This window comes from Schistocerca serialis, chromosome 11 (assembly GCF_023864345.2).
Source record: "Schistocerca serialis cubense isolate TAMUIC-IGC-003099 chromosome 11, iqSchSeri2.2, whole genome shotgun sequence".
Classification (NCBI taxonomy): Eukaryota; Metazoa; Arthropoda; class Insecta; order Orthoptera; family Acrididae; genus Schistocerca; species Schistocerca serialis.
In genome coordinates, this window is record NC_064648.1 from 196,715,759 (window position 1) to 196,742,935 (window position 27,177).

General features: G+C 41.1%; 1 protein-coding gene across 1 annotated transcript in view; it reads left to right on the top strand.

The window, feature by feature from the left end:
• Positions 1 to 837: 837 nt before the first annotated feature.
• The window catches only part of LOC126426749 (putative sodium-dependent multivitamin transporter), a 374,153-nt gene continuing 347,813 nt past the window's right edge, over positions 838 to 27,177 (top strand). The window contains exon 1 of the mRNA XM_050088737.1: positions 838 to 1,066. Coding sequence (XP_049944694.1) covers positions 1,031 to 1,066 — 36 coding nt within the window. The 5' untranslated portion in view covers positions 838 to 1,030. The remainder of the gene's footprint in view (positions 1,067 to 27,177) is intronic.

Sequence of the window (27,177 nt, forward strand, 5' to 3'; positions counted from 1 at the left end):
TAAGGCGGACTTCGTATTATTGATTGAGATCGTGCTGTAATTTGACCGTGCATGGCAGACCAGGTCGGCAACACTACAAAAAGCGACTGTACGTAAATAGCATCAGAAACTAATTGAAATTTACCTTATAATCTCGTTAAATACGCAGTATTAATTACAATATAGTCTTCATGGCTGTCCTCCTAATTTCTCTTGTAGGACGACCCGTCTTTCACTTTTCTCCGTTTGTTGAAAACTTCTTCAAGTTGTCACTGTCATGATCAATTTACAAATTTGGCGATAACCTCCTCGAATCACTATTGAAACAACCTCGCTTTGTAATATAATTTTAATTTCCACCCAAAAGCACATTCAACACATCGCCGAAAAATACACGTCTTTCGTATAAAGACAAGAGAGAGAGTGTCATTAATTAGTTGTTAAAAACAAAAACCTACGCAAAGAGTAAAGAGACGAACAAAATTAGTTATAAAAATCGGTCGCTGGTGCAGCGCTCTTCAGCGTGCGCGATCGTAAATTATATCTTTGTATTGGCGGAGGCGCGGTAGTCAAAGTACCATTACAATGCCTCCTCTACTGACACGCTCCGCAAACGAGCGTGGCAGTATAGAAAATTTCCATAGATACATATATATATGAGAAAATAAGAAATTTACATATTACAAAAAATATTTCTGAGCACAATGCTCTTTGCTTATCAGTCTTTATATACAGTCTTTTCGGTGTGTATCTTCTTTGGGAGTCGTAACATTAATGTCTTTGAATTGCAGCGTATTATCGTTGCTTAGCTCAGCGTTTGAATTCAGTTCACATGATTCGTGTTTACAATGGATTTAATTCGAGCAATAAATGTTTCTATTATATTGCTCCAATGTCTTTAAACGTAGTATCGGATTCTGAGTGAGTGTGTACTGCCTGGATCTCTTGCGTGTGACTTGAAGAAAATCCAAAGTTTGTGCAATGTGTCAACACGAAATTGTGATCTCCAGCAGTCGAATTTTGGTGGCGTCTACCGGTGTATAAATGGTCAATGAGGGCACAGGAAACACCTCACTGCCTACGACAGGTGATGAGCTTGTCTTTTACACCAATCTGAAGACCTGCCAGCTTCCACTACACCATACACTTCAAGACATATTGGCACTACGTAAATATTTCTTGACCAGTGTTCCATCACGTTAGTTTCTTCTTTACATTTTCAGTTCCATTTATATGAATCATGTGCTATATGCACAAGTCCTTTGCGGTTCATTAACATCTCCTTAAAATACATTTCTTGATATAGTAAGTACATAAATATACGAATATTTACAATTAATCATTACATGAGATAGTTACATTGTTGTCATATAGTACATATACATAATTAAATGATAAATATAGTAAATTTTTAAGTTACATTCAATATCATTGTGCTGACATTGAATTACATTACATTCAGATTGAAGTATACATTTTATTTGTTAGCTCATTCTTTTTTCTTTCATTCCTTCTTTTTCTCCGTTATACTTGCAACATTTGAAGATAATTGTGGCAACTCGCTAGAATATTCAATTTAAAATTCATCTTGCCTCCTGGAATAAAATTTACACATATTTCAAGCTTCAAGACAGCCCTCTGTAGGAGGGTAGCTTCATGGGATGGTTGCTAACTACTTCATAAATACTAGTAAAGTCATCCCCTACAGTGGACTACACAAAATAAAATATGATAGATAAAATACATGTTAACTTAATATAATGTAAAAGTTCCTATACCTAATACCGTTTCTAAGTGTGGTGTCCCCACTATTGCTGTTTCTAAGAGAGGTACCCGTCTATTACCGTTTCTAAGAGTGGTGCCCCTCTAAATATGTTAGGATCCTACAAGTATGGACATCAGTGAGTCAATCATGGTCTTATAAAGTTTGTGTAGTTCATCTCCTTCCTTTCATGAGTATCAAGCAATATAAATAAATGTTTTATTTAATAAGTAAATAAATCTTTTTGGGTAATTGCTGCTGCGTTCCATGCTGTATATCGATTCTGTATTTACCTTGTGGTACCTGTAAAATTCTATTCATAAATAAATATGTGTATGTCTCTCCATACTGTCAGATAATCACGAATTATATAATGTCAAATATTTCATCATCATGTATAAATTTTTCTAAGGGAGGGATGAGAGTATGAGCCACAACAGAGGACTGATGTTTTGTGTACTCCTTTCTATTTAATGGTGCATTAGTTCAGTACAGTAGATGAGCTTTAATTATGTCATTAGATGACTGCTAAATATGTTCTCTTAAATAATTCTTCCAATCTGAAGTGTCAAGCCTACATAACTCCAAAAATTTCATTACAAGTTCCCATTAGTTTAGTGTTAAAGTGTTGTTGTTGTTGTTGTGGTCTTCAGTCCTGAGACTGGTTTGATGCAGCTCTCCATGCTACTCTATCCTGTGCAAGCTTTTTCATCTCCCAGTACCTACTGCAACCTACATCCTTCTGAATCTGCTTAGTGTATTCGTCTCTTGGTCTCCCTCTACGATTTTTACCCTCCACGCTGCCCTCCAATACTAAATTGGTGATCCCTTGATGCCTCAGAACATGTCCTACCAACCGATCCCTTCTTCTGGTCAGGTTGTGCCACAAACTTCTCTTCTCCCCAATCCTATTCAATACTTCCTCATTAGTTATGTGATCTACCCATCTAATCTTCAGCATTCTTCTGTAGCACCACATTTCGAAAGCTTCTATTCTCTTCTTGTCCAAACTATTTATCGTCCATGTTTCACTTCCATACATGGCTACACTCCATACGAATACTTTCAGAAATGACTTCCTGACACTTAAATCAATACTGGATGTTAACAAATTTCTCTTCTTCAGAAACGCTTTCCTTGCCATTGCCAGCCTACATTTTATATCCTCTCTACTTCGACCATCATCAGTTATTTTGCTCCCCAAATAGCAAAACTCCTTTACTACTTTAAGTGCCTCATTTCCTAATCTAATTCCCTCAACATCACCCGACTTAATTAGACTACATTCCATTATCCTTGTTTTGCTTTTGTTGATGTTCATCTTATATCCTCCTTTCAAGACACTGTCCATTCCATTCAACTGCTCTTGCAAGTCCTTTGCTGTCTCTGACAGAATTACAATGTCATCGGCGAACCTCAAAGTTTTTATTTCTTCTCCATGAATTTTAATACCTACTCCGAATTTTTCTTTTGTTTCCTTTACTGCTTGCTCAATATACAGATTGAACAACATCGGAGAGAGGCTACAACCCTGTCTTACTCCCTTCCCAACCACTGCTTCCCTTTCATGTCCCTCGACTCTTATAACTGCCATCTGGTTTCTGTACAAATTGTAAATAGCCTTTCGCTCCCTGTATTTTACTCCTGCCACCTTTAGAATTTGAAAGAGAGTATTCCAGTCAACATTGTCAAAAGCTTTCTCTAAGTCTACAAATGCTAGAAACGTAGGTTTGCCTTTCCTTAATCTTTCTTCTAAGATAAGTCGTAAGGTCAGTATTGCCTCACGTGATCCAGTGTTTCTACGGAATCCAAACTGATCTTCCCCGAGGTTGGCTTCTACTAGGTTTTCCATTCGTCTGTAAAGAATTCGTGTTAGTATTTTGCAGCTGTGACTTATTAAGCTGATAGTTATAGATTTAAATCTTCTGGTATATTTCCAACAGTGGCTGCTGTAAATAATTCTTTCCACATAAATCTATACTTTCACCTGTAGTTATAAGAATATAGAAGAGATCACATATGTTATTATCTCAGGCATACCAATCTTTCAATAAATAATATTCTTTCCACTACTTTCATTCTGTATTCCATGAGTACATGTGATATAGCGTTCAAATCTAGTTTCTCTCCTCTCAACATATTCTCAATTACTCATCCATTATTCATTCTTCACGAAATAACATACTTATTCCTCAGCATATGTTGTTTGTTGTTGTGGTCTTCAGTCCTGAGACTGGTTTGATGCAGCTCTCCATGCTACTCTATCCTGTGCAAGCTTTTTCATCTCCCAGTACCTACTGCAACCTACATCCTTCTGAATCTGCTTAGTGTATTCGTCTCTTGGTCTCCCTCTACGATTTTTACCCTCCACGCTGCCCTCCAATACTAAATTGGTGATCCCTTGATGCCTCAGAACATGTCCTACCAACCGATCCCTTCTTCTGGTCAGGTTGTGCCACAAACTTCTCTTCTCCCCAATCCTATTCAATACTTCCTCATTAGTTATGTGATCTACCCATCTAATCTTCAGCATTCTTCTGTAGCACCACATTTCGAAAGCTTCTATTCTCTTCTTGTCCAAACTATTTATCGTCCATGTTTCACTTCCATACATGGCTACACTCCATACGAATACTTTCAGAAATGACTTCCTGACACTTAAATCAATACTGGATGTTAACAAATTTCTCTTCTTCAGAAACGCTTTCCTTGCCATTGCCAGCCTACATTTTATATCCTCTCTACTTCGACCATCATCAGTTATTTTGCTCCCCAAATAGCAAAACTCCTTTACTACTTTAAGTGCCTCATTTCCTAATCTAATTCCCTCAACATCACCCGACTTAATTAGACTACATTCCATTATCCTTGTTTTGCTTTTGTTGATGTTCATCTTATATCCTCCTTTCAAGACACTGTCCATTCCATTCAACTGCTCTTGCAAGTCCTTTGCTGTCTCTGACAGAATTACAATGTCATCGGCGAACCTCAAAGTTTTTATTTCTTCTCCATGAATTTTAATACCTACTCCGAATTTTTCTTTTGTTTCCTTTACTGCTTGCTCAATATACAGATTGAACAACATCGGAGAGAGGCTACAACCCTGTCTTACTCCCTTCCCAACCACTGCTTCCCTTTCATGTCCCTCGACTCTTATAACTGCCATCTGGTTTCTGTACAAATTGTAAATAGCCTTTCGCTCCCTGTATTTTACTCCTGCCACCTTTAGAATTTGAAAGAGAGTATTCCAGTCAACATTGTCAAAAGCTTTCTCTAAGTCTACAAATGCTAGAAACGTAGGTTTGCCTTTCCTTAATCTTTCTTCTAAGATAAGTCGTAAGGTCAGTATTGCCTCACGTGATCCAGTGTTTCTACGGAATCCAAACTGATCTTCCCCGAGGTTGGCTTCTACTAGGTTTTCCATTCGTCTGTAAAGAATTCGTGTTAGTATTTTGCAGCTGTGACTTATTAAGCTGATAGTTATAGATTTAAATCTTCTGGTATATTTCCAACAGTGGCTGCTGTAAATAATTCTTTCCACATAAATCTATACTTTCACCTGTAGTTATAAGAATATAGAAGAGATCACATATGTTATTATCTCAGGCATACCAATCTTTCAATAAATAATATTCTTTCCACTACTTTCATTCTGTATTCCATGAGTACATGTGATATAGCGTTCAAATCTAGTTTCTCTCCTCTCAACATATTCTCAATTACTCATCCATTATTCATTCTTCACGAAATAACATACTTATTCCTCAGCATATGTTGTTTGTTGTTGTGGTCTTCAGTCCTGAGACTGGTTTGATGCAGCTCTCCATGCTACTCTATCCTGTGCAAGCTTTTTCATCTCCCAGTACCTACTGCAACCTACATCCTTCTGAATCTGCTTAGTGTATTCATCTCTTGGTCTCCCTCTACGATTTTTACCCTCCACGCTGCCCTCCAATACTAAATTGGTGATCCCTTGATGCCTCAGAACATGTCCTTCCAACCGATCCCTTCTTCTGGTCAAGTTGTGCCACAAACTTCTCTTCTCCCCAATCCTATTCAATACTTCCTCATTAGTTACGTGATCTACCAATCTAATCTTCAGCATTCTTCTGTAGCACCACATTTCGAAAGCTTCTATTCTCTTCTTGTCCAAACTATTTATCGTCCATGTTTCACTTCCATACATGGCTACACTCCATACGAATACTTTCAGAAATGACTTCCTGACACTTAAATCAATACTGGATGTTAACAAATTTCTCTTCTTCATAAACGCTTTCCTTGCCATTGCCAGCCTACATTTTATATCCTCTGTACTTCGACCATCATCAGTTATTTTGCTCCCCAAATAGCAAAACTCCTTTACTACTTTAAGTGCCTCATTTCCTAATCTAATTCCCTCAACATCACCCGACTTAATTAGACTACATTCCATTATCCTTGTTTTGCTTTTGTTGATGTTCATCTTATATCCTCCTTTCAAGACACTGTCCATTCCATTCAACTGCTCTTCCAAGTCCTTTGCTGTCTCTGACAGAATTACAATGTCATCAGCGAACCTCAAAGTTTTTATTTCTTCTCCATGAATTTTAATACCTACTCCGAATTTTTCTTTTGTTTCCTTTACTGCTTGCTCAATATACAGATTGAACAACATCGGGGAGAGGCTACAACCCTGTCTTACTCCCTTCCCAACCACTGCTTCCCTTTCATGTCCCTCGACTCTTATAACTGCCATCTGGTTTCTGTACAAATTGTAAATAGCCTTTCGCTCCATGTATTTTACCCCTGCCACCTTTAGAATTTGAAAGAGAGTATTCCAGTCAACATTGTCAAAAGCTTTCTCTAAGTCTACAACTGCTAGAAACGTAGGTTTGCCTTTCCTTAATCTTTCTTCTAAGATAAGTCGTAAGGTCAGTATTGCCTCACGTGTTCCAGTGTTTCTACGGAATCCAAACTGATCTTCCCCGAGGTTGGCCTCTACCAGTTTTTCCATTCGTCTGTAAAGAATTCGCGTTAGTATTTTGCAGCTGTGACTTATTAAGCTGATAGTTCGGTAATTTTCACATCTGTCAACACCTGCTTTCTTTGGGATTGGAATTATTATATTCTTCTTGAAGTCTGAGGGTATTTCGCCTGTTTCATACATCTTGCTCACCAGATGGTAGAGTTTTGTCAGGACTGGCTCTCCCACGGCCGTCAGTAGTTCCAATGGAATACTGTCTACTCCGGGGGCCTTGTTTCAACTCAGGTCTTTCAGTGCTCTGTCAAACTCTTCATGCAGTATCATATCTCCCATTTCATCATCATCTACATCCTCTTCCATTTCCATAATATTGTCCTCAAGTACATTGCCCTTGTATAGACCCTCTATATACTCCTTCCACCTTTCTGCTTTCCCTTCTTTGCTTAGAACTGGATTTCCATCTGAGCTCTTGATATTCATACAAGTCGTTCTCTTATCTCCAAAGGTCTCTTTAATTTTCCTGTAGGCGGTATCTATCTTACCCCTAGTGAGATAAGCCTTTACATCCTTACATTTGTCCTCTAGCCATCCCTGCTTAGCCATTTTGCACTTCCTGTCGATCTCATTTTTGAGACGTTTGTATTCCTTTTTGCCTGTTTCACTTACTGCATTTTTATATTTTCTCCTTTCATCAATTAAATTCAATATTTCTTCTGTTACCCAAGGATTTCTACTAGCCCTCGTCTTTTTACCTACTTGATCCTCTGCTGCCTTCACTACTTCATCCCTCAAAGCTACCCATTCTTCTTCTACTGTATTTATTTCCCCCATTCCAGTCAGTTGCTCCCTTATGCTCTCCCTGAATCTCTGTACAACCTCCAGTTCTTTTAGTTTATCCAGGTTCCATCTCCTTAAATTCCCACCTTTTTGCAGTTTCTTCAGTTTTAATCTACAGGTCATAACCAGTAGATTATGGTCAGAGTCCACATCTGCCCCTGGAAATGTCTTACAATTTAAAACCTGGTTCCTAAATCTCTGTCTTACCATTATATAATCTATCTGATACCTTTTAGTATCTCCAGGGTTCTTCCATGTATACAACCTTCTTTCATGATTCTTAAACCAAGTGTTAGTTATGATTATGTTGTGCTCTGTGCAAAATTCTACCAGGCGGCTTCCTCTTTCATTTCTGTCCCCCAATCCATATTCACCTACTATGTTTCCTTCTCTCCCTTTTCCTACACTCGAATTCCAGTCACCCATGACTATTAAATTTTCGTCTCCCTTCACAATCTGAATAATTTCTTTTATTTCATCATACATTTCTTCAATTTCTTCGTCATCTGCAGAGCTAGTTGGCATATAAACTTGTAGTACTGTAGTAGGTGTGGGCTTCGTATCTATCTTGGCCACAATAATGCGTTCACTATGCTGTTTGTAGTAGCTTACCCGCATTCCTATTTTCCTATTCATTATTAGACCTACTCCTGCATTACCCCTATTTGATTTTGTGTTTATAACCCTGTAGTCACCTGACCAGAAGTCTTGTTCCTCCTGGCACCGAACTTCACTAATTCCCACTATATCCAACTTCAACCTATCCATTTCCCTTTTTAAATTTTCTAACCTGCCTGCCCGATTAAGGGATCTGACATTCCACGCTCCGATCCGTAGAACGCCAGTTTTCTTTCTCAGCATATATATATATATCTAAAAAGAAAGATGATGACACTTACCAAACAAAAGCGCTGGCAGGTCGATAGACACACAAACAAACACAAACATACACACAAAATTCTAGCTTTCGCAACAAACAGTTGCTTCGTCAGGAAAGAGGGAAGGAGAGTGAAAGATGAAAGGAAGTGGGTTTTAAGGGAGAGGGTAAGGGGTCATTCCAATCCCGGGAGCGGAAAGACTTACCTTGGGGGAAAAAAGGACAGGTATACACTCGCACACACACACATATCCATCCGCACATACACAGACACAAGCAGACATTTGTAAAGGCAAAGAGTTTGGGCAGAGATGTCAGTCGAGGCGGAAGTTCAGAGGCAAAGGTGATATTGAAAGACAGGTGAGGTATGAGTGGTGGCAAATAGAAATTAGCGGAGATTGAGGCCTGGCGGATAGCGAGAAGAGAGGATATGTTGTAGGGCAAGTTCCCACCTCCGGAGTTCTGACAGGTTGGTGTTAGTGGGAAGTATCCAGATAACCCGGACGGTGTAACACTCTGCCAAGATGTGCTAGCCGTGCACCAAGGCATGTTTAGCCACAGGGTGATACTCATTACCAACAAACACTGTCTGCCTGTGTCCATTCATGCGAATGGACAGTTTGTTGCTGGTCATTCCCACATAGAAGGCTCCACAGTGTAGGCAGGTCAGTTGGTAAATCACGTGGGTGCTTTCACACGTGGATCTGCCTTTGATCGTGTACACCTTCCGGGTTACAGGACTGGAGTAGGTGGTGGTGGGAGGGTACATGGGACAGGTTTTAGACCGGGGGCGGTTACAAGGGTAGGAGCCAGAGGGTAGGGAAGGTGGTTTGGGGATTTCATAGGGATGAACTAAGAGGTTACGAAGGTTAGGTAGACGGCGGAAAGACACTCCAGGTGGAGTGGGGAGGATTTCATGAAGGATGGATCTCATTTTAGGGCAGGATTGGAGGAAGTCGTATCCCTGCTGGAGAGCCACATTCAGAATCTGATCCAGTCCCGGAAAGTATCCTGTCACAAGTGGGGCACTTTTGGGGTGCTTCTGTGGAAGGTTCCGGGTTTGAGGAGATGAGGAAGTGGCTCTGGTTATTTGCTTCTGTACCAGGTCGGGAGGGTAGTTACGGGATGCAAAAGCTGTTTTCAGGTTGTTGGTGTAATGGTTCAAGGATTCCGGACTGGAGCAGATTCGTTTGCCACGAAGACCTAGGCTGTAGGGAAGGGACCGTTTGATGTGGAATGGGTGGCAGCTGTCATAATGGAGGTACTGTTACTTGTTGGTGGGTTTGATGTGGACGGACGTGTGAAGCTGGCCATTGGACAGGTGGAGGTCAACGTCAAGGAAAGTGGCATGGGATTTAGAGTAGGACCAGGTGAATCTGATGGAACCAAAGGAGTTGAGGTTGGAGAGGAAATTCTGGAGTTCTTCTTCACTGTGAGTCCAGATCATGAAAATGTCATCAATAAATCTGTACCAAACTTTGGGTTGGCAGGCCTGGGTAACCAAGAAGGCTTCCTCTAAGCGACCCATGAATAGGTTGGCGTACGAGGGGGCCATCCTGGTACCCATGGCTGTTCCCTTTAATTGTTGGTATGTCTGGCCTTCAAAAGTGAAGAAGTTGTGGGTCAGGATGAAGCTTGCTAAGGTAATGAGGAAAGAGGTTTTAGGTAGGGTGGCAGGTGATCGGCATGAAAGGAAGTGCTCCATTGCAGCGAGGCCCTGGACATGCGGAATATTTGTGTATAAGGAAGTGGCATCAATGGTTACAAGGATGGTTTCCGGGGGTAACAGACTGGGTAGGGATTCCAGGTGTTCGAGAAAGTGGTTGGTGTCTTTGATGAAGGATGGGAGACTGCGTGTGATGGGTTGAAGGTGTTGATCTACGTAGGCAGAGATGCGTTCTGTGGGGGCTTGGTAACCAGCTACAATGGGACAGCCGGGATGATTGGGTTTGTGAATTTTAGCAAGAAGGTAGACGGTAGGGGTGCGGGGTGTTGGTGGGGTCAGGAGCTTGATGGAGTCAAATGAAAGGTTTTGTAGGGGGCCTAAGGTTCTGAGGATTCCTTGAAGCTCCGCCTGGACATCAGGAATGGGATTACCTTGGCAAACTTTGTAAGTAGTGTTGTCTGAAAGCTGACGCAGTCCCTCAGCCACGTACTCCCGACGATCAAGTACCACAGTCGTGGAACCCTTGTCAGCCGGAAGAATGACGATGGATTGGTCAGCCTTCAGATCACGGATAGCCTGGGCTTCAGCAGTGGTGATGTTGGGAGTAGGATTAAGGTTTTTTAAGAAGGATTGAGAGGCAAGGCTGGAAGTCAGAAATTCCTGGAAGGTTAGGAGAGGGTGATTTTGAGGAAGAGGAGGTGGGTCCCGCTGTGACGGAGGATGGAACTGTTCCAGACAGGGTTCAATTTGGATAGTGTCTTGGGGAGTTGGATCAATAAACAACCTTTTCGGCTAGTTTTAACAACTTTTGCTTTATTTCCATTTCCGTTTTTTCACATCACCGATCATTTTTAGCCGCTTCCCACAGGTTTTAACGTCATTATTTCTCCATCAGACTATTGTTAGCCTCATTTCCATAATCTGCCACCACCATACCACTACTTTTAATACATCCTCACGTAGTTTTTTCGAAATGTTCCCGAATTTCTCCACCCTTTAACGTGTTTTGGCGGCAACACAACCACCTAACCTTTATTCACATCGTTATCTACCTACACTATTTCACCACAGGATCAACATAACCCAGCCCCAACCAACCCCTTTTCGCTTCTTTTCACACCAGATCCCCATTTGCTTTCTACTTCACCTTTATCTCTCCCCATTTTTATTTTTATATTAATTGTCATTTACATTTCAGCCTCATGTTACTTTTTCGACATTCTAGTACCATGTCACCCTCACAACACCTCCACAACAACCCATTAAGTTTTATTTACATTCCCTCCGCAAACATGCCTTTGCCCTAGCCAGATTACACTCCCATATTTTATTTTCTCAGGCTTGTCTGACATTTGGCATCACCCCCAAAGGCCTCACACTTAAAGTTCCCATCTCTGGCTGCAACCCTTCTTTCCATCAGTCCCTATACCAGTTCCAAACTGAACAATCCATTGCCCTCACCCACCTAATCCTTCACCTACACATCCACTCAGCCAGTCAACACACCCGTCAACTCCTATCCTTAATAAAAGTCCTCAATCTTTCCTCTCCCACATCCACACCAACTGCTCAGACCATCATCCTACAGGCCAACCGCAAATTAGAACAGCATGCCACCCTCCACCTTAAAAAACTATCCAGTCTCTCCGGAAAGGCAACTCACTCACCCTTCACAACCTTTCCAGCAAACCTCAACCTCCTCTCATTGCACACAATCCCAGTCTCTCCCATCTACTCAATCTTCCACTTCCAGCTCCACTCCCTCCAAAACCTCAAAATTCCAATCAACACAATCTGGAACCACAACACCCCAATTCAGTAGTTAACCTTTCCTCCAAACCTCTCTCCCAATCCGAAACCTCTGTCCTATCCAAAGGCCTCACCTTCAGCCCCACTCCCAGATTTAACCAAACAGCCCTCGTCAAAGATTTACTGTCCTACACCCGTACTCTCTGCTGGAAATATCACTTTGCCACGAAGAAAAATGATCCTAATCCTACTCCTATTGATCCAACTCCCCAAGACACTATCCAAATCGAACAGTTCCGTCCTCCGTCACAGCGGGACCCACCTCCTCTTCCTCAAAATCACCCTCTCCTAACCTTCCAGGAATTTCTGACTTTCAGCCTTGCCTCTCAATCCTTCTTAAAAAACCTTAATCCTACTCCCAACATCACCACTGCTGAAGCCCAGGCTATCCGTGATCTGAAGGCTGACCAATCCATAGTCATTCTTCCGGCTGACAAGGGTTCCACGACTGTGGTACTTGATCGTCGGGAGTATGTGGCTGAGGGACTGCGTCAGCTTTCAGACAACACTACTTACAAAGTTTGCCAAGGTAATCCCATTCCTGATGTCCAGGCGGAGCTTCAAGGAATCCTCAGAACCTTAGGCCCCCTACAAAACCTTTCATTTGACTCCATCAAGCTCCTGACCCCACCAACACCCCGCACCCCTACCGTCTACCTTCTTACTAAAATTCACAAACCCAATCATCCCGGCCGTCCCATTGTAGCTGGTTACCAAGCCCCCACAGAACGCATCTCTGCCTACGTAGATCAACACCTTCAACCCATCACACGCAGTCTCCCATCCTTCATCAAAGACACCAACCACTTTCTCGAACGCCTGGAATCCCTACCCAGTCTGTTACCCCCGGAAACCATCCTTGTAACCATTGATGCCACTTCCTTATACACAAATATTCCGCACATCCAGGGCCTCGCTGCGATGGAGCATTTCCTTTCATGCCGATCACCTGCCACCCTACCTAAAACCTCTTTCCTCATTACCTTAGCAAGCTTCATCCTGACCCACAACTTCTTCACTTTTGAAGGCCAGACATACCAACAATTAAAGGGAACAGCCATGGGTGCCAGGATGGCCCCCTCGTACGCCAACCTATTCATGGGTCGCTTAGAGGAAGCCTTCTTGGTTACCCAGGCCTGCCAACCCAAAGTTTGGTACAGATTTATTGATGACATTGTCATGATCTGGACTCACAGTGAAGAAGAACTCCAGAATTTCCTCTCCAACCTCAACTCCTTTGGTTCCATCAGATTCACCTGGTCCTACTCTAAATCCCATGCCACTTTCCTTGACGTTGACCTCCACCTGTCCAATGGCCAGCTTCACACGTCCGTCCACATCAAACCCACCAACAAGCAACAGTACCTCCATTATGACAGCTGCCACCCATTCCACATCAAACGGTCCCTTCCCTACAGCCTAGGTCTTCGTGGCAAACGAATCTGCTCCAGTCCAGAATCCTTGAACCATTACACCAACAACCTGAAAACAGCTTTTGCATCCCGTAACTACCCTCCCGACCTGGTACAGAAGCAAATAACCAGAGCCACTTCCTCATCTCCTCAAACCCGGAACCTTCCACAGAAGCACCCCAAAAGTGCCCCACTTGTGACAGGATACTTTCCGGGACTGGATCAGATTCTGAATGTGGCTCTCCAGCAGGGATACGACTTCCTCAAATCCTGCCCTAAAATGAGATCCATCCTTCATGAAATCCTCCCCACTCCACCTAGAGTGTCTTTCCGCCGTCCACCTAACCTTTGTAACCTCTTAGTTCATCCCTATGAAATCCCCAAACCACCTTCCCTACCCTCTGGCTCCTACCCTTGTAACCGCCCCCGGTCTAAAACCTGTCCCATGTACCCTCCCACCACCAGCTACTCCAGTCCTGTAACCCGGAAGGTGTACACGATCAAAGGCAGATCCACGTGTGAAAGCACCCACGTGATTTACCAACTGACCTGCCTACACTGTGGAGCCTTCTATGTGGGAATGACCAGCAACAAACTGTCCATTCGCATGAATGGACACAGGCAGACAGTGTTTGTTGGTAATGAGTATCACCCTGTGGCTAAACATGCCTTGGTGCACGGCTAGCACATCTTGGCAGAGTGTTACACCGTCCGAGTTATCTGGATACTTCCCACTAACACCAACCTGTCAGAACTCCGGAGGTGGGAACTTGCCCTACAACATATCCTCTCTTCTCGCTATCCGCCAGGCCTCAATCTCCGCTAATTTCTATTTGCCGCCGCTCATACCTCACCTGTCTTTCAATATCACCTTTGCCTCTGTACTTCCGCCTCGACTGACATCTCTGCCCAAACTCTTTGCCTTTACAAATGTCTGCTTGTGCCTGTGTATATGCAGATGGATATGTGTTTGTGTGAGTGTATACCCGTCCTTTTTTCCCCCTAAGGTAAGTCTTTCCGCTCCCGGGATTGGAATGACCCCTTACCCTCTCCCTTAAAACCCACTTCCTTTCATCTTTCCCTCTCCTTCCCTCTTTCCTGACGAAGCAACTGTGTGTTGCGAAAGCTAGAATTTTGTGTGTATGTTTGTGTTTGTTTGTGTGTCTATCGACCTGCCAGCGCAAAGATGATGTGACTTACCAAATGAAAGTGCTGGCAGGTTGACAGACACACAAACGAACACAAACATACACACAAAATTCAAGCTTCCGCAACAAACTGTTGCCTCATCAGGAAAGAGGGAAGGAGAGGGAAATACGAAAGGATGTGGGTTTTAGGGAGTGGGTAATGAGTCATTCCAGTCCCGGGAGCGGAAAGACTTACCTTAAGGGGAAAAAGGGACGGGTGTACACTCGCGCGCGCACACACACACACACACACACACACATATCCATCTACACATATGCAGACACAAGCAGACATCCCACATCCTTTCGTCTTTCCCTCTCCTTCCCTCTTTCCTGATGAGGCAACAGTTTATTGCGAAAGCTTGAATTTTGTGTGTATGTTTGTGTTCGTTTGTGTGTCTGGCGACTTGCCAGCACTTTCATTTGGTAAGTCACATCATCTTTGAGGTATATTTTTCCTACGTGGAATGTTTCCTTCTATTATAACCACATATACACTCCTGGAAATGGAAAAAAGAACACATTGATACCGGTGTGTCAGACCCACCATACTTGCTCCGGACACTGCGAGAGGGCTGTACAAGCAATGATCACACGCACGGCACAGCGGACACACCAGGAACCGCGGTGTTGGCCGTCGAATGGCGCTAGCTGCGCAGCATTTGTGCACTGCCGCCGTCAGTGTCAGCCAGTTTGCCGTGGCATACGGAGCTCCATCGCAGTCTTTAACACTGGTAGCATGCCGCGACAGCGTGGACGTGAACCGTATGTGCAGTTGACGGACTTTGAGCGAGGGCGTATAGTGGGCATGCGGGAGGCCGGGTGGACGTACCGCCGAATTGCTCAACACGTGGGGCGTGAGGTTTCCATAGTACATCGATGTTGTCGCCAGTGGTCGGCGGAAGGTGCACGTGCCCGTCGACCTGGGACCGGACCGCAGCGACGCACGGATGCACCCAAGACCGTAGGATCCTACGCAGTGCCGTAGGGGACCGCACCGCCACTTCCCAGCAAATTAGGGACACTGTTGCTCCTGGGGTATCGGCGAGGATCATTCGCAACCGTCTCCATGAAGCTGGGCTACGGTCCCGCACACCGTTAGGCCGTCTTCCGCTCACGCCCCAACATCGTGCAGCCCGCCTCCAGTGGTGTCGCGACAGGCGTGAATGGAGGGACGAATGGAGACGTGTCGTCTTCAGCGATGAGAGTCGCTTCTGCCTTGGTGCCAGTGATGGTCGTATGCGTGTTTGGCACCGTGCAGGTGAGCGCCACAATCAGGACTGCATACGACCGAGGCACACAGGGCCAACACCCGGCATCATGGTGTGGGGAGCGATCTCCTACACTGGCCGTACACCACTGGTGATCGTCGAGGGAACACTGAATAGTGCACGGTACATCCAAACCGTCATCGAACCCATCGTTCTACCATTCCTAGACCGGCAAGGGAACTTGCTGTTCCAACAGGACAATGCACGTCCGCATGTATCCCGTGCCACCCAACGTGCTCTAGAAGGTGTAAGTCAACTACCCTGGCCAGCAAGATCTCCAGATCTGTCCCCCATTGAGCATGTTTGGGACTGGTTGAAGCGTCGTCTCACGCGGTCTGCACGTCCAGCACGAACGCTGGTCCAACTGAGGCGCCAGGTGGAAATGGCATGGCAAGCCGTTCCACAGGACTACATCCTGCATCTCTATGATCGTCTCCATGGGAGAATAGCAGCCTGCATTGCTGCGAAAGGTGGATATACACTGTACTAGTGCCGACATTGTGCATGCTCTGTTGCCTGTGTCTGTGCCTGTGGTTCTGTCAGTGTGATCATGTGATGTATCTGACCCCAGGAATGTGTCAATAAAGTTTCCCCTTCCTGGGACAATGAATTCACGGTGTTCTTATTTCAATTTCCAGGAGTGTGTGTTTTGTGTGTGTGTGTGTGTGTGTGTGTGTGTGTGTGTGTGTGTATACTCTTATTCATCATCATTTACTTTGTTACTTCAATAATAATAATACCCTTTTCTCATCTTATATTCCATTTACCTCTCTCCATATTACTATTTATCCTCTTATTAAACTAAAATTACATTCACTCAAATCACTCATATCAACATTACTATTATCACATGCCTCCTAAAGAAAATAATTCTGTTCAGTTCTCTGCCTCCTCTAATGTGTATATGCCTCAATAGCAACTCCTCTTATAACCAAATATCTAATTAGCTATTGGATGGTTCACATTGCTTTCTAGACGTACCTGCATTCATTAGATTGTAAGTATCTGTATAACTTAAATGTAGGCTCATCATAACTGTATATCATATTAATTATCTTCTTCTCATTGGCTAACATTTTACTGTATGTATTTTTTCAAATGTCTGTGTGGATGAAGACCTCTGGGTTTATGAGTTAATGAATATTCTAATGAATAACAGCCAGGGTATGGAATATTTGCAATTCGGTATGGTCCAGAGTATAAGATCTGCCATTTCCTGTTTAAATGTTTCAGTTTCGTGGGTTTAGGATATGTTCAACTTGAAATGTTTGTGCTTTCCTGACACCTCTGTCATATTTCTGCTTTCTTTCCTTAGCTTTGTCACATAATGTTGTGTAAGCTTGTCTTACCTTTTCTTCTAAACTAACATGATTTGTTGTTGCTGTAAATTTAGGTAGAGGGTCTATCCATTCATTTCTTTCTGTTTTATCCACAATTAATTCAGTTAGTGTGTATCCATTAGAAATGTGAGTTAAATTGTTCACTATTTGTTCAAATGGTGCTAGGTATTCTACCCATTTTGTGTGCTTCTCTGGTGTGTGTGTGTTCTCATAAACTGTCCAAATTCCCCAATTGTTCTTTCCGCTGGGTTTCCTGTCGCGTGAAGTCTTGAAATTAAAATATGTTTAACATTCTGTTCTTCAATAAAACTCTTCCAGTTTAAACTGGTAAAATATGTTGCATTATCCGTGATCATAACTTCAGGTTTTCCTATTCTTACAAAATAATCTGTTAATAGACGTGTGGTAATAGCAGTGGTAGAAACTGAACGTAAAGCATATAATTTTAAATACTTTGTGGAAACATCTAACACAGCAGGGATGTATTTCATTCCTCCACGTGCTTGTGGATAGGGTCCTGCAATATCTAAAGAAATTAGCTGTAATGGCTTCTTAGGTATGATTGGTTGCAATTCATTCATGCTTGTGCGATTAGAATATTTGGCTTTCTGACATATGATGCATTTCCTAATATTACTCAATACTCTTTGTCTTAAATTTGGAAAATAGCAATATTGTATAATCTTATCTGTACATTTGGTTACAACATAGTGTCCCCAAGTTCTGTGTGTAAATAAAATAAAATCATCGACATGAGCTTCAGATAAGCAAACACACCAATGCTGTGATTCAGGGTTTCGTTGGTGAAATAATACTTCTTTGTGTAATGTGTAATATTTTTCGAGATGTGGGTCTGTTCCTGCACGTAATTTATTCTTTATCTGGATCCACCTGGGATCATTGTCCTGCAATATGGCTAACTTCCTGGACATGTTTTTGTAGTAAGGTGCAAATGTACTGTCATACATGAGTAAAATTTTGAAATCTGATGTTTGTTCTGTCACATCTGAAAATTCTTGTAGGCCTTCTGGCAAACGAGATAGAGCATCGGCTATAATGTTGGATTCTCCTTTTATATATATAATATCAAAATCATATTCTTGTAGTGATGCACACCAGCGTGCAAGACGTGAATGTGATAATTTGCACGATAGCAGGAAAGAAAGAGCTTGATGATCAGTATAAAGCTTAGTACGTTTTCCCTATAGAAAGTAGCGAAACTTGCGAAATGCCCGTGCTATGGCAAGTGTTTCGCGCTCGGTCACTGAATATGACTTTTTGCATTCAGTGAGCGTGCGGCTAGCAAAACTTATAGGTTTGATGACTGTTTGTTCATTTTCTACAAGAATTTGGAATAAAAATGCTCCGAGCCCATAGGAACTTGCATCTGTTACTAGGCAAAAGTCTGACGTCATGTCAGGATGACATAACAACGGTGCATTAACTTATTTATTTATTTATTTATTGTTCCATGGGACCAAATTAAGGAGAAGTCTCCATGGTCATGGAACGAGTCAATACATGAAATTATAACATGATATTAGAAACAGATAAAATGAAATAAAAAAAAACATTCAGGTGACAAGTCATAAGTTTAAATGAAGACAATCAACAATGTAACACTGGAATTTGCTTAATTTTTTTAGCTCTTCCAGGAGCTCCTCGACAGAATAGATGGAGTGAGCCATGAGGAAACTCTTCAGTTTAGACTTAAAAGAGTTTGGGCTACTGCTGAGATTTTTGAGTTCTTGTGGTAGCTTATTGAAAATGAATGCAGCAGAATACTGCACTCCTTTCTGCACAAGAGTCAAGGAAGTGCATTCTACATGCAGATTTGATTTCTGCCTAGTGTTAACCGAGTGAAAGCTGCTAACTCTTGGGAATAGGCTAATATTGCTAACAACAAACTACATTAAAGAAAATATATACTGTGAGGGCAATGTCATAATTCTGAGATTTTTGAATAGGGGTCGACAAGAGGTTCTCGAACTTACACCACATATAGCTCGAAAAGCCCGTTTTTGAGCCAAAAATACCCTTTTTGAATCAGAAGAATTACCCCAAAAAATAATACCATACGACATAAGCGTATGAAAATATGCGAAGTAGACTACTTTTCGTGTTGAAGTGTCACTTATGTCAGATACTGTTCTAATGGTAAATAAAGCAGCATTTAGCTTCTGAACAAGATTCTGGACATGGGCTTTCCACAACAGCTTACTATCTATCCGAACGCCTAGGAATTTGAACTGTTCCGTCTCGCTTATAATATGCCCATTCTGTCTGATCAAAATATCGGTTCTTGTTGAATTGTGAGTTAGAAACTGTAAAAACTGAGTCTTACTGTGATTTAGCATCAAATTATTTTCCACAAGCCACGAACTTATTTCATGAACTACGTTATTTGTTACTGTTTCAATATCACACACAAGATCCTTCACTATCAAGCTGGTGTCATCAGCAAACAGAAATATTTTTGAATCACCTGTAATACTAGAAGGCATATCATTTATATAAATGAGAAACAGCAGCGGCCCCAGCACCGACCCTTGGGGAACGCCCCACTTAACAGTGCCCCATTGGGACTGAACATCACTACCACTCTCAATATTGCGGAGAATTACCCTCTGCTTTCTGTTCTTAAAGTAAGAGGCGAACCAATTGTAAGCTGCTCCCCTTACTCCGTAATAGTCCAACTTCTGCAGTAATATTTTGTGGTCAACACAGTCAAAAGCCTTCGTTAAATCAAAGAAAACACCTAGCGTTTGCAACCTTTTATTTAATCTGTCAAAAACCTCACAGAGAAAAGAGAATATAGTATTTCCAGTTGTTAAACCATTTCTAAAACCAAACTGAACATTTGACAGCAAATTATGTGAATTTAAATGCTCCAGTAACCTTGTATATACAACCTTCTCGATAACTTTAGCAAACACCGATGGCATAGAAATAGGTCTAAAATTGTCAACATTATCAATGTCTCCCCTTTTATAAAGTGGCTTCAATACAGAGTACTTTAATCGATCAGGAAACCGACCACTCCTAAAGGAAAAGTTACGGATATGGCTAAGTACTGGGCTAACATACATGGAACAATACTTCAGTATTCTGCTAGATACCCCGTCATATCCATGAGAGTTCTTGGTCTTTAGTGATTTAATTATTAACTCAATCTCCCTCTTGTCAGTATCATGGAGGAGCATTTCAGGTAACAGTCTCGGAACACTTTTTTCTAAGAGCGCTATATGATTCCCTGTTGGGACTAGGTTTCTATTTAGTTCACCTGCTATATTCAGAAAGTGATTATTAAATACTGTAGATATATGCAACTTATCAGTAACATGGACATTCCCACTACGCACTGATTCTACATCCTCAACCTGTCTCTGCAGACCAGCAACTTCCTTTACGACTGACCATATGGTTTTAATTTTATCCTGAGACTTAGCTATTCTATCTGCATACCACATACTTTTTGCCTTCCTAATAACATTTTTAAGCATCTTACAATACTGTTTGTAATGGGCTGCTGCATTTAGATTTTGACTGTTTCTAACGTTTTGATATAATTGCCACTTTGTTCTACAAGATATTCTTATCCCTCTAGTCAGCCACCCAGGTTGCCTGTTTGTGCTAGTACCCTGTTTTAAACGTTGTAACGGAAAGCAACTTTCAAAGAGCATGAGGAAAGTCTTGAGAAAAGCATTATATTTATCCTCTACTGTATCAGCGCTATAAACATCTTGCCATTCTTGTTCCTTTATAAGGTTTATAAAGGTCTCTACAGCAACCGGATCAGCTTTCCTGAACAGCTGATGACTATATTTAACACGTGTTGCAGCATAAAAATCTTTTAAAGTTAAAATTTGCGCATCATGATCTGAAAGGTCATTCACCTTTTGCTAACAGAATGCCCTTCTAGTAATGAGGCATGAACAAAAATGTTGTCTATGGTTGTTCTACTGTTCCCTTGCACTCTCGTTGGAAAGAATACGGTTTGCATAAGATTATATGAATTAAAGATGTCTACCAGCATCCTCTTCCTTGCACAATCACTTATACAATTAATATTGAAGTCACCACATATAACTAACTTTTTGTATTTCCTATAAAGTGAACCAAGAACCTCCTCTAGCTTTAGCAAAGAATGCTGTGAAATCGGAGTCTGGGGATCTATAAATAATAACAGTTACAAGTTTAGCTCCGTTAAATTTAACCACACATGCACAACATTCAAACACCTTTTCTGTGCAGTACTTTGAAACATCAATTGACTCAAATGCGATGCCGTTTTTCACATACATGGCTACTCCCCCACACCGCAAAGAGCTCCTCAAAAAGCAACCAGCCAACCTGTATCCTGGTAAAGGAAGCCTCTGAATTATCTCCTTATTTAAGAAGTGTTCAGATATACCAATAATTTCAGAGTCAACATCTATAAGCAGTTCACTAACTTTATCTCTAATACCTTGTATATTTTGATGAAATATACTAATTCCCTCATTACTCAGATACCTAAGCTTTGTCAAAAGTGATTCCCTTGTTAGAGAGACTTCCCTTAAGCAGGAATACCTATCAGCTGACTTCAATCTAAAAAAGGTGCAGCTCTAACACCCACTACTGCAGGAATTTTCCCATGAGTGATCCCACCACCCCCACCTATGCTGTCACCTATAAGCTTTGCCAACCTCCCCTTCCCATACCTGTTGAGGTGCAGGCCGTGCCTAGTGAAACCCGTCGTGCTGATAGACTCCACCGACACCACTGAAATGTGACCCATGCTTTCTGTCATCAGCGCACCCCCAAGTCTCATGTTATTACGCCTGACGGCTGTATTAAGATAAGGCCGATCGTGACGCTGAAACAGTTCCATGAAATGCACATTCGTGTTGCCAGTCTGAGTGGCTATCTTTTCCAGCTCACCATCTATGTCATACTCCCTATCCCTATCAATACTATTACCAGCCCCACCCACAATCACTACCTGATCCTCTTTAGTAAAATCCCTACATAACCCCCCTATGTTAACAGTCACCTGAGCCAACCCTGCATTAGGCTTCACAATGCTGGTGACCTAGTACTCACTCCCCAGCACTTCCTGCAACTGCTGGCCTACACCTCTGCCATGAGAACTACCTAACAGCAGAACGTTCTTCTTCCTCTTCGACTTTGCAACTGTTCTAGGCATAGTAACTGCTGAGGTCTGCTGCATACTTCCTACATCTACAGCTACTAGAGATTCCTCTCCACTAGACTCTGACAGTTGGTCATATCTATTGTAAACACCAATAGTAAAACTATCTGAAAATCTTCTTCTCCTAGCAGATCTCTTGCCAACAGCCAGCTCCCATTCCCCAAACCCCTTCTCCCTCCTCATCCTATCTAGCTGCTCCTGTGCATTTTTCAACTGCACCTGAAGGGCACAGATCTTACGCTCCTGCTCCTCTATCAATTTACTCTTACTACATAACCTGCAGTTCCAGGAGAGAATCTCGCCAGAATGCCCACTGGCTTCCCCACTGCATTCCCTCCAGTGAAAATACTTCGAACAAGTCTCACACCGCAATCCACTACTTACGAACCTACGGCAAAGCCCACACTTCTCACTCATGGTAAAATTTTACTTTTTCTAAGTTCCGCTACTACAATAAGAAGATGCTAAAAACCTGACTACAATAATCACAAACTTACTCTATAAGGGAAGTAACTACTATTATTAACAGTATTAATAAACAACAAATGTGAATATAACAAAAGACTAATACAGAAAGAGAATCAAACGTCTAATGACACAGTAATGAAGCTGTAAACAGTTCCCAAAAGGTTCTTCTGAACTCTGTCTATTTCCAAATATTATTTCTTTTGAGTAAAGATAGAAAATGTGGACTGTTAAGAAGGTGGCAGGGTACAAATTTCCTAAAGAATGAAGATAGACCAAGAAAGGCTTTGAGTTGTTTACGATTCTGTGGGGATGGAAAATTCTTTATTGCATCAATTTTTCTTGAGTCTGGATAAATGCCTTCAGTTGATATGATGTGACCAAGGAATTTGATTTCTCTCCTCCCTAATTTCGTCTTTGATAAATTGATAGTGACACCTGCGTCAGAAAATTTAGTCAGAAGTTGCTTCAAAAGATTAACAAGTTCTTCCCAAGTAGTGGTGGCAATGACAATGTCGTCAACATAAACTGTGATTTGCGATAACAATTGTGGTCCAAGAACAGCATCTAAGGCTTCAATAAATACTCCAGCACTCACTCGTAGACCAAAGAGTAGAAAACAAAATTGATAACTACGTCCCTCACATAGAAATGCAGTGTATTTACGACTGTTTTTATGGAGGTTCACATGCCAAAACGATGAGCGGAGGTCGATATTGGTTAAATACTGTACATTATGAAATTTTAAAAGTTGTTCTTCCAAATTTGTCGGTTGTGTGTTGATTGGGATTATAACTTTGTTAATTTCTCGTGCATCCAGCACTAACCTTACACTACCATCCTCTTTATTAACTGCGAGGATCGGACTGCAATATGGTGAATGTGACCTTTCAATGATACCCCAAGCTTGCATTTTTTCAATCTCTTTCAAAACTGTGGGTTTCTTTGACCAAGGAATATTATAATATGTTCTACAGTATGTTTTGTGTGTTTTAACATCCATCTCATAAGTATAGCCTCTAATAATTCCAGGTTTCTCCACAAATACCTCAGCAAATTGCTGCAAAACTTCTAGTCATTCAAGTTGTTGTTCCTTTGTCAGATATTAAGATTCTGTGCATTTTTCATATAAATCATTAGGTATAATTCCTGAGCTACAGCTTCATTAAAAGTTCAATCACATATGTTTGTTGCTGGTGGATTCACAAAATGTAACTGTTCAAACTTCCCTTGTTTACTTTTTAAGTTTGTACCCTGTGTTAACTGTATTGTCAGTTGTTGTTGGTTTACGGTTAAATGACATTTCCCTTTTCCTAAGTCTATGATTGCTTGATATTCATTCAAAAAGTCAATTCCTAATATGCAATGCATAACTAATTTGTCTACCACCAGAAAATTGTAATTGAGTGGTATATTTGAAAATGTGAAATTAATTAGCGCTTGAAATTTCACATTCTTCGATTTGTTACCGGTGGCACTTATAATGTGTCAATTCTGTACTGGCAATGTTTGTATGTTCATTATTTGTTTGAGTTCATTACATAAGGACATTGAAATGACACTTGCTGCTGCTCCTGTATCTAACATTACTTCCACTTCATAACTACCAATCGTAACTCGTGTTATAGCCTGAATAATCTTCTTTGCTTTACTGGTACTATTAAAATCTACATCCTGATATAATTCTTTTTCTATTTTCTTACTGTCATCATATCGGAGCAAACAAATCGTCGGTTCCGTTGCACTCTGCTCCCTATCAACCGTAACTCGAGCGCTTAGATCGGTCGTCGTTCGTTTTCTGGTAAATTTGGTTGTTGCTGCGGGTCGGGTTCATTGCCCAACTCAATAATATTTACATTTCTGTCGCGCGTCACCCAAGTATCAGCTGTTTGGTTGTTGACATTAACTCGCGTCGCATTGGGAGTTCCGTTAGGTAGGAATTGAGGGTTGCATGTGTCGTGGAGGTGGTCCATTGTGATTTCCCCATACATTATTTCGTCCATGACTGTAACTGGTATTGTCATTACTGTTATTCCTGCAATACATGTTTGGATGTTGTTGTACGTTGTTTCTCTGAAAATATCCTGGATGGTACCTGTTATCCTCTCTTCTTTGATGTCTATGATTTCGGTTCCTTCTTCTGTTGTTGTTATTTTGAATATAACTGTTATTGTTCTGATTGTAATTACTGTTAGGATAACCATTATAGTAATAATTACTGTTTCCTTGCCAATGCTGCGAGTTGTTTCTCCTAATATTGAATGGATTTGCCCCAGTGTAGTGTGAATTGTTTCTTTGAGTGTTTTGTTGTGGTGTCGGAGGCGGATTCCAATAGCCTCTGTCATTTCTGTTGTGCGTACGCGAATTGCTTGGATGGATCGGATACAATTGATTGAAATTCCTGATCTCATCTCTGTAAACAACATCTATCTCATCAACATAACTGAAAAAATTCTTTATGTTGTCCTCGGACACTCCCATTAATTTATCACGATAAGGAAATGGTAAGTGCCTTTTAAGTGTTCTAATTACGTCTGGTAAATCTGCTGGTTTTGTCCAATATAATGTTTTGTTTAGGTAGCGTTCAAAGTATTGACGTAAAGTCTCTTCCTTCGGGTTGTAAATTTCTGGATTGTACACTTCTCGTTTTAAACTTTGCTGTTCTGTGATCGACCAGAATTCCTCAAGAAATGCTTGTTCAAACTGTTCAAATGTTGAACATCGTCTTTTCATTGCTGCTCCCCACTTAGCTGCTCTTCCACATAACAAATTTGTAACATATCGAATTTTATCGGCTTCTAACCAATGTCTCGGGAAAATACCATCAAAAGAGTGGATGAAAACAATCGGATGCACTTTGTCTTTCTCATCACATGAAAATGTCTGAAAGTATCCATGTCGTACTAATGTTTCATCAGCTACTCCCGATGGTATTATGGGTCCTGCATTTTGTGTCAAACTGTGCATAGTATGTGGTGATGTCTGATAGCAATTTTGATCTTGTGGTAGCATTGAAAATGGTTCATTGGGATTTGTATCACTCATTGGTAATTCTATTTTTGGCTGTGTGCTGGGTCTAGCATTATTCGGATTCTCATTTGTGTTTTGGTTGCCTGTTATGGGTTTTGGTATCACTGACAAACTTGGTATTACATTTTCTTTAAGTTTACGTACCTCTTTCTGAATATTATCTGTTTCTCCCTTTACTTGTTCCTTTGCCTTATCTAAAATGATGTGTGTCATTGTCTCAAACTTCTCATCTAAATAATCATCACATACTTTGCATTCATGTACAAGTTTCTCTGCTAGAGTTCTGTCATTCTTCAGAGATGCTACATCTGCTCTGTCTTCAAGTTTTTCTAACTTTTCCTGTAAGGATTTCTGCTCTAATGTTACATCATTTAATCTGTCTGAAAGGTCTGTAATCGTCAGGTCTAAGTGTTCTTGGTTTGTTTTTACGGAATTGTGTGACTGTCGTAATTCGTCAACTTGGGTACTGGTTTTCTGTTGTTCAAAAACTACTGTTAACAATTTCTCATTACATCGCTGTAAGTCAGTTTTTGTCTCATCACTGAATTCCACAAATACCTTTTCTTGTCTCGTAACCTTGTCTGATAAGTCAGTAAATTTCCTTTTAAGACTACTGGTGGTTTCTGTCAAGTCGGCAAATTGTCTCGATTGTTTTTCAAAATTTTGTTTTATGTCCCGTGTCAGTTCATCGAATTTAGTGTCAAATTTCCCAATGTCACGTTTTAAATTGTCATTTTTCTCGTCTAAAGTGTCAAATTTTTGGCAAATTTTCTGTTTTGGTCACCAAGTAACTTCAGAATCTGGTTGAGCATGTCAGAGTCCTGTGTCTTAGTTTCATCATTTTTTCGTGTCTGATTGATGTCTGGTTCTGAAGTTGATGTTGTCAGTGTCGCGTTTTGTCGCGTAGTATTCACTCTCCAGTCGCCTGTATATCTGTTTAAATATAGGGGTTGTTGTCGTAATCGATCCGGTAAAATTATGTCTTGAACATCCTCAATTAAGTTCAATATTCATTTGACTGTCGGACATGTTTTGCAATGTGTCACTTTCACTAAGCTCGTCTGCGGAAACAATTTCTATGCGTCTAGCGTCCATCTTGCGGTTTTTGTAATTAATTGCAAATAAAATTTTCCAATGGCAAAAAAAAAAAAAAAAAAAAAAAATTTAAAATATGATATGTTGAAATCTGAAATTTCTCTTATGGAAATGGATATTTTGATGTGATTTTTAATTAGAAATTGAATTATTAAACTGGTAGTGAAATTTCCCTCTCACAAATAAATGACTGTGAATATGCTCCTCACTTATAATTTGCGATAATAGTAAATCAATTTTAACTACAATTTGAAAAAATAATTGCGAAATAAATGGATCGGAATAAT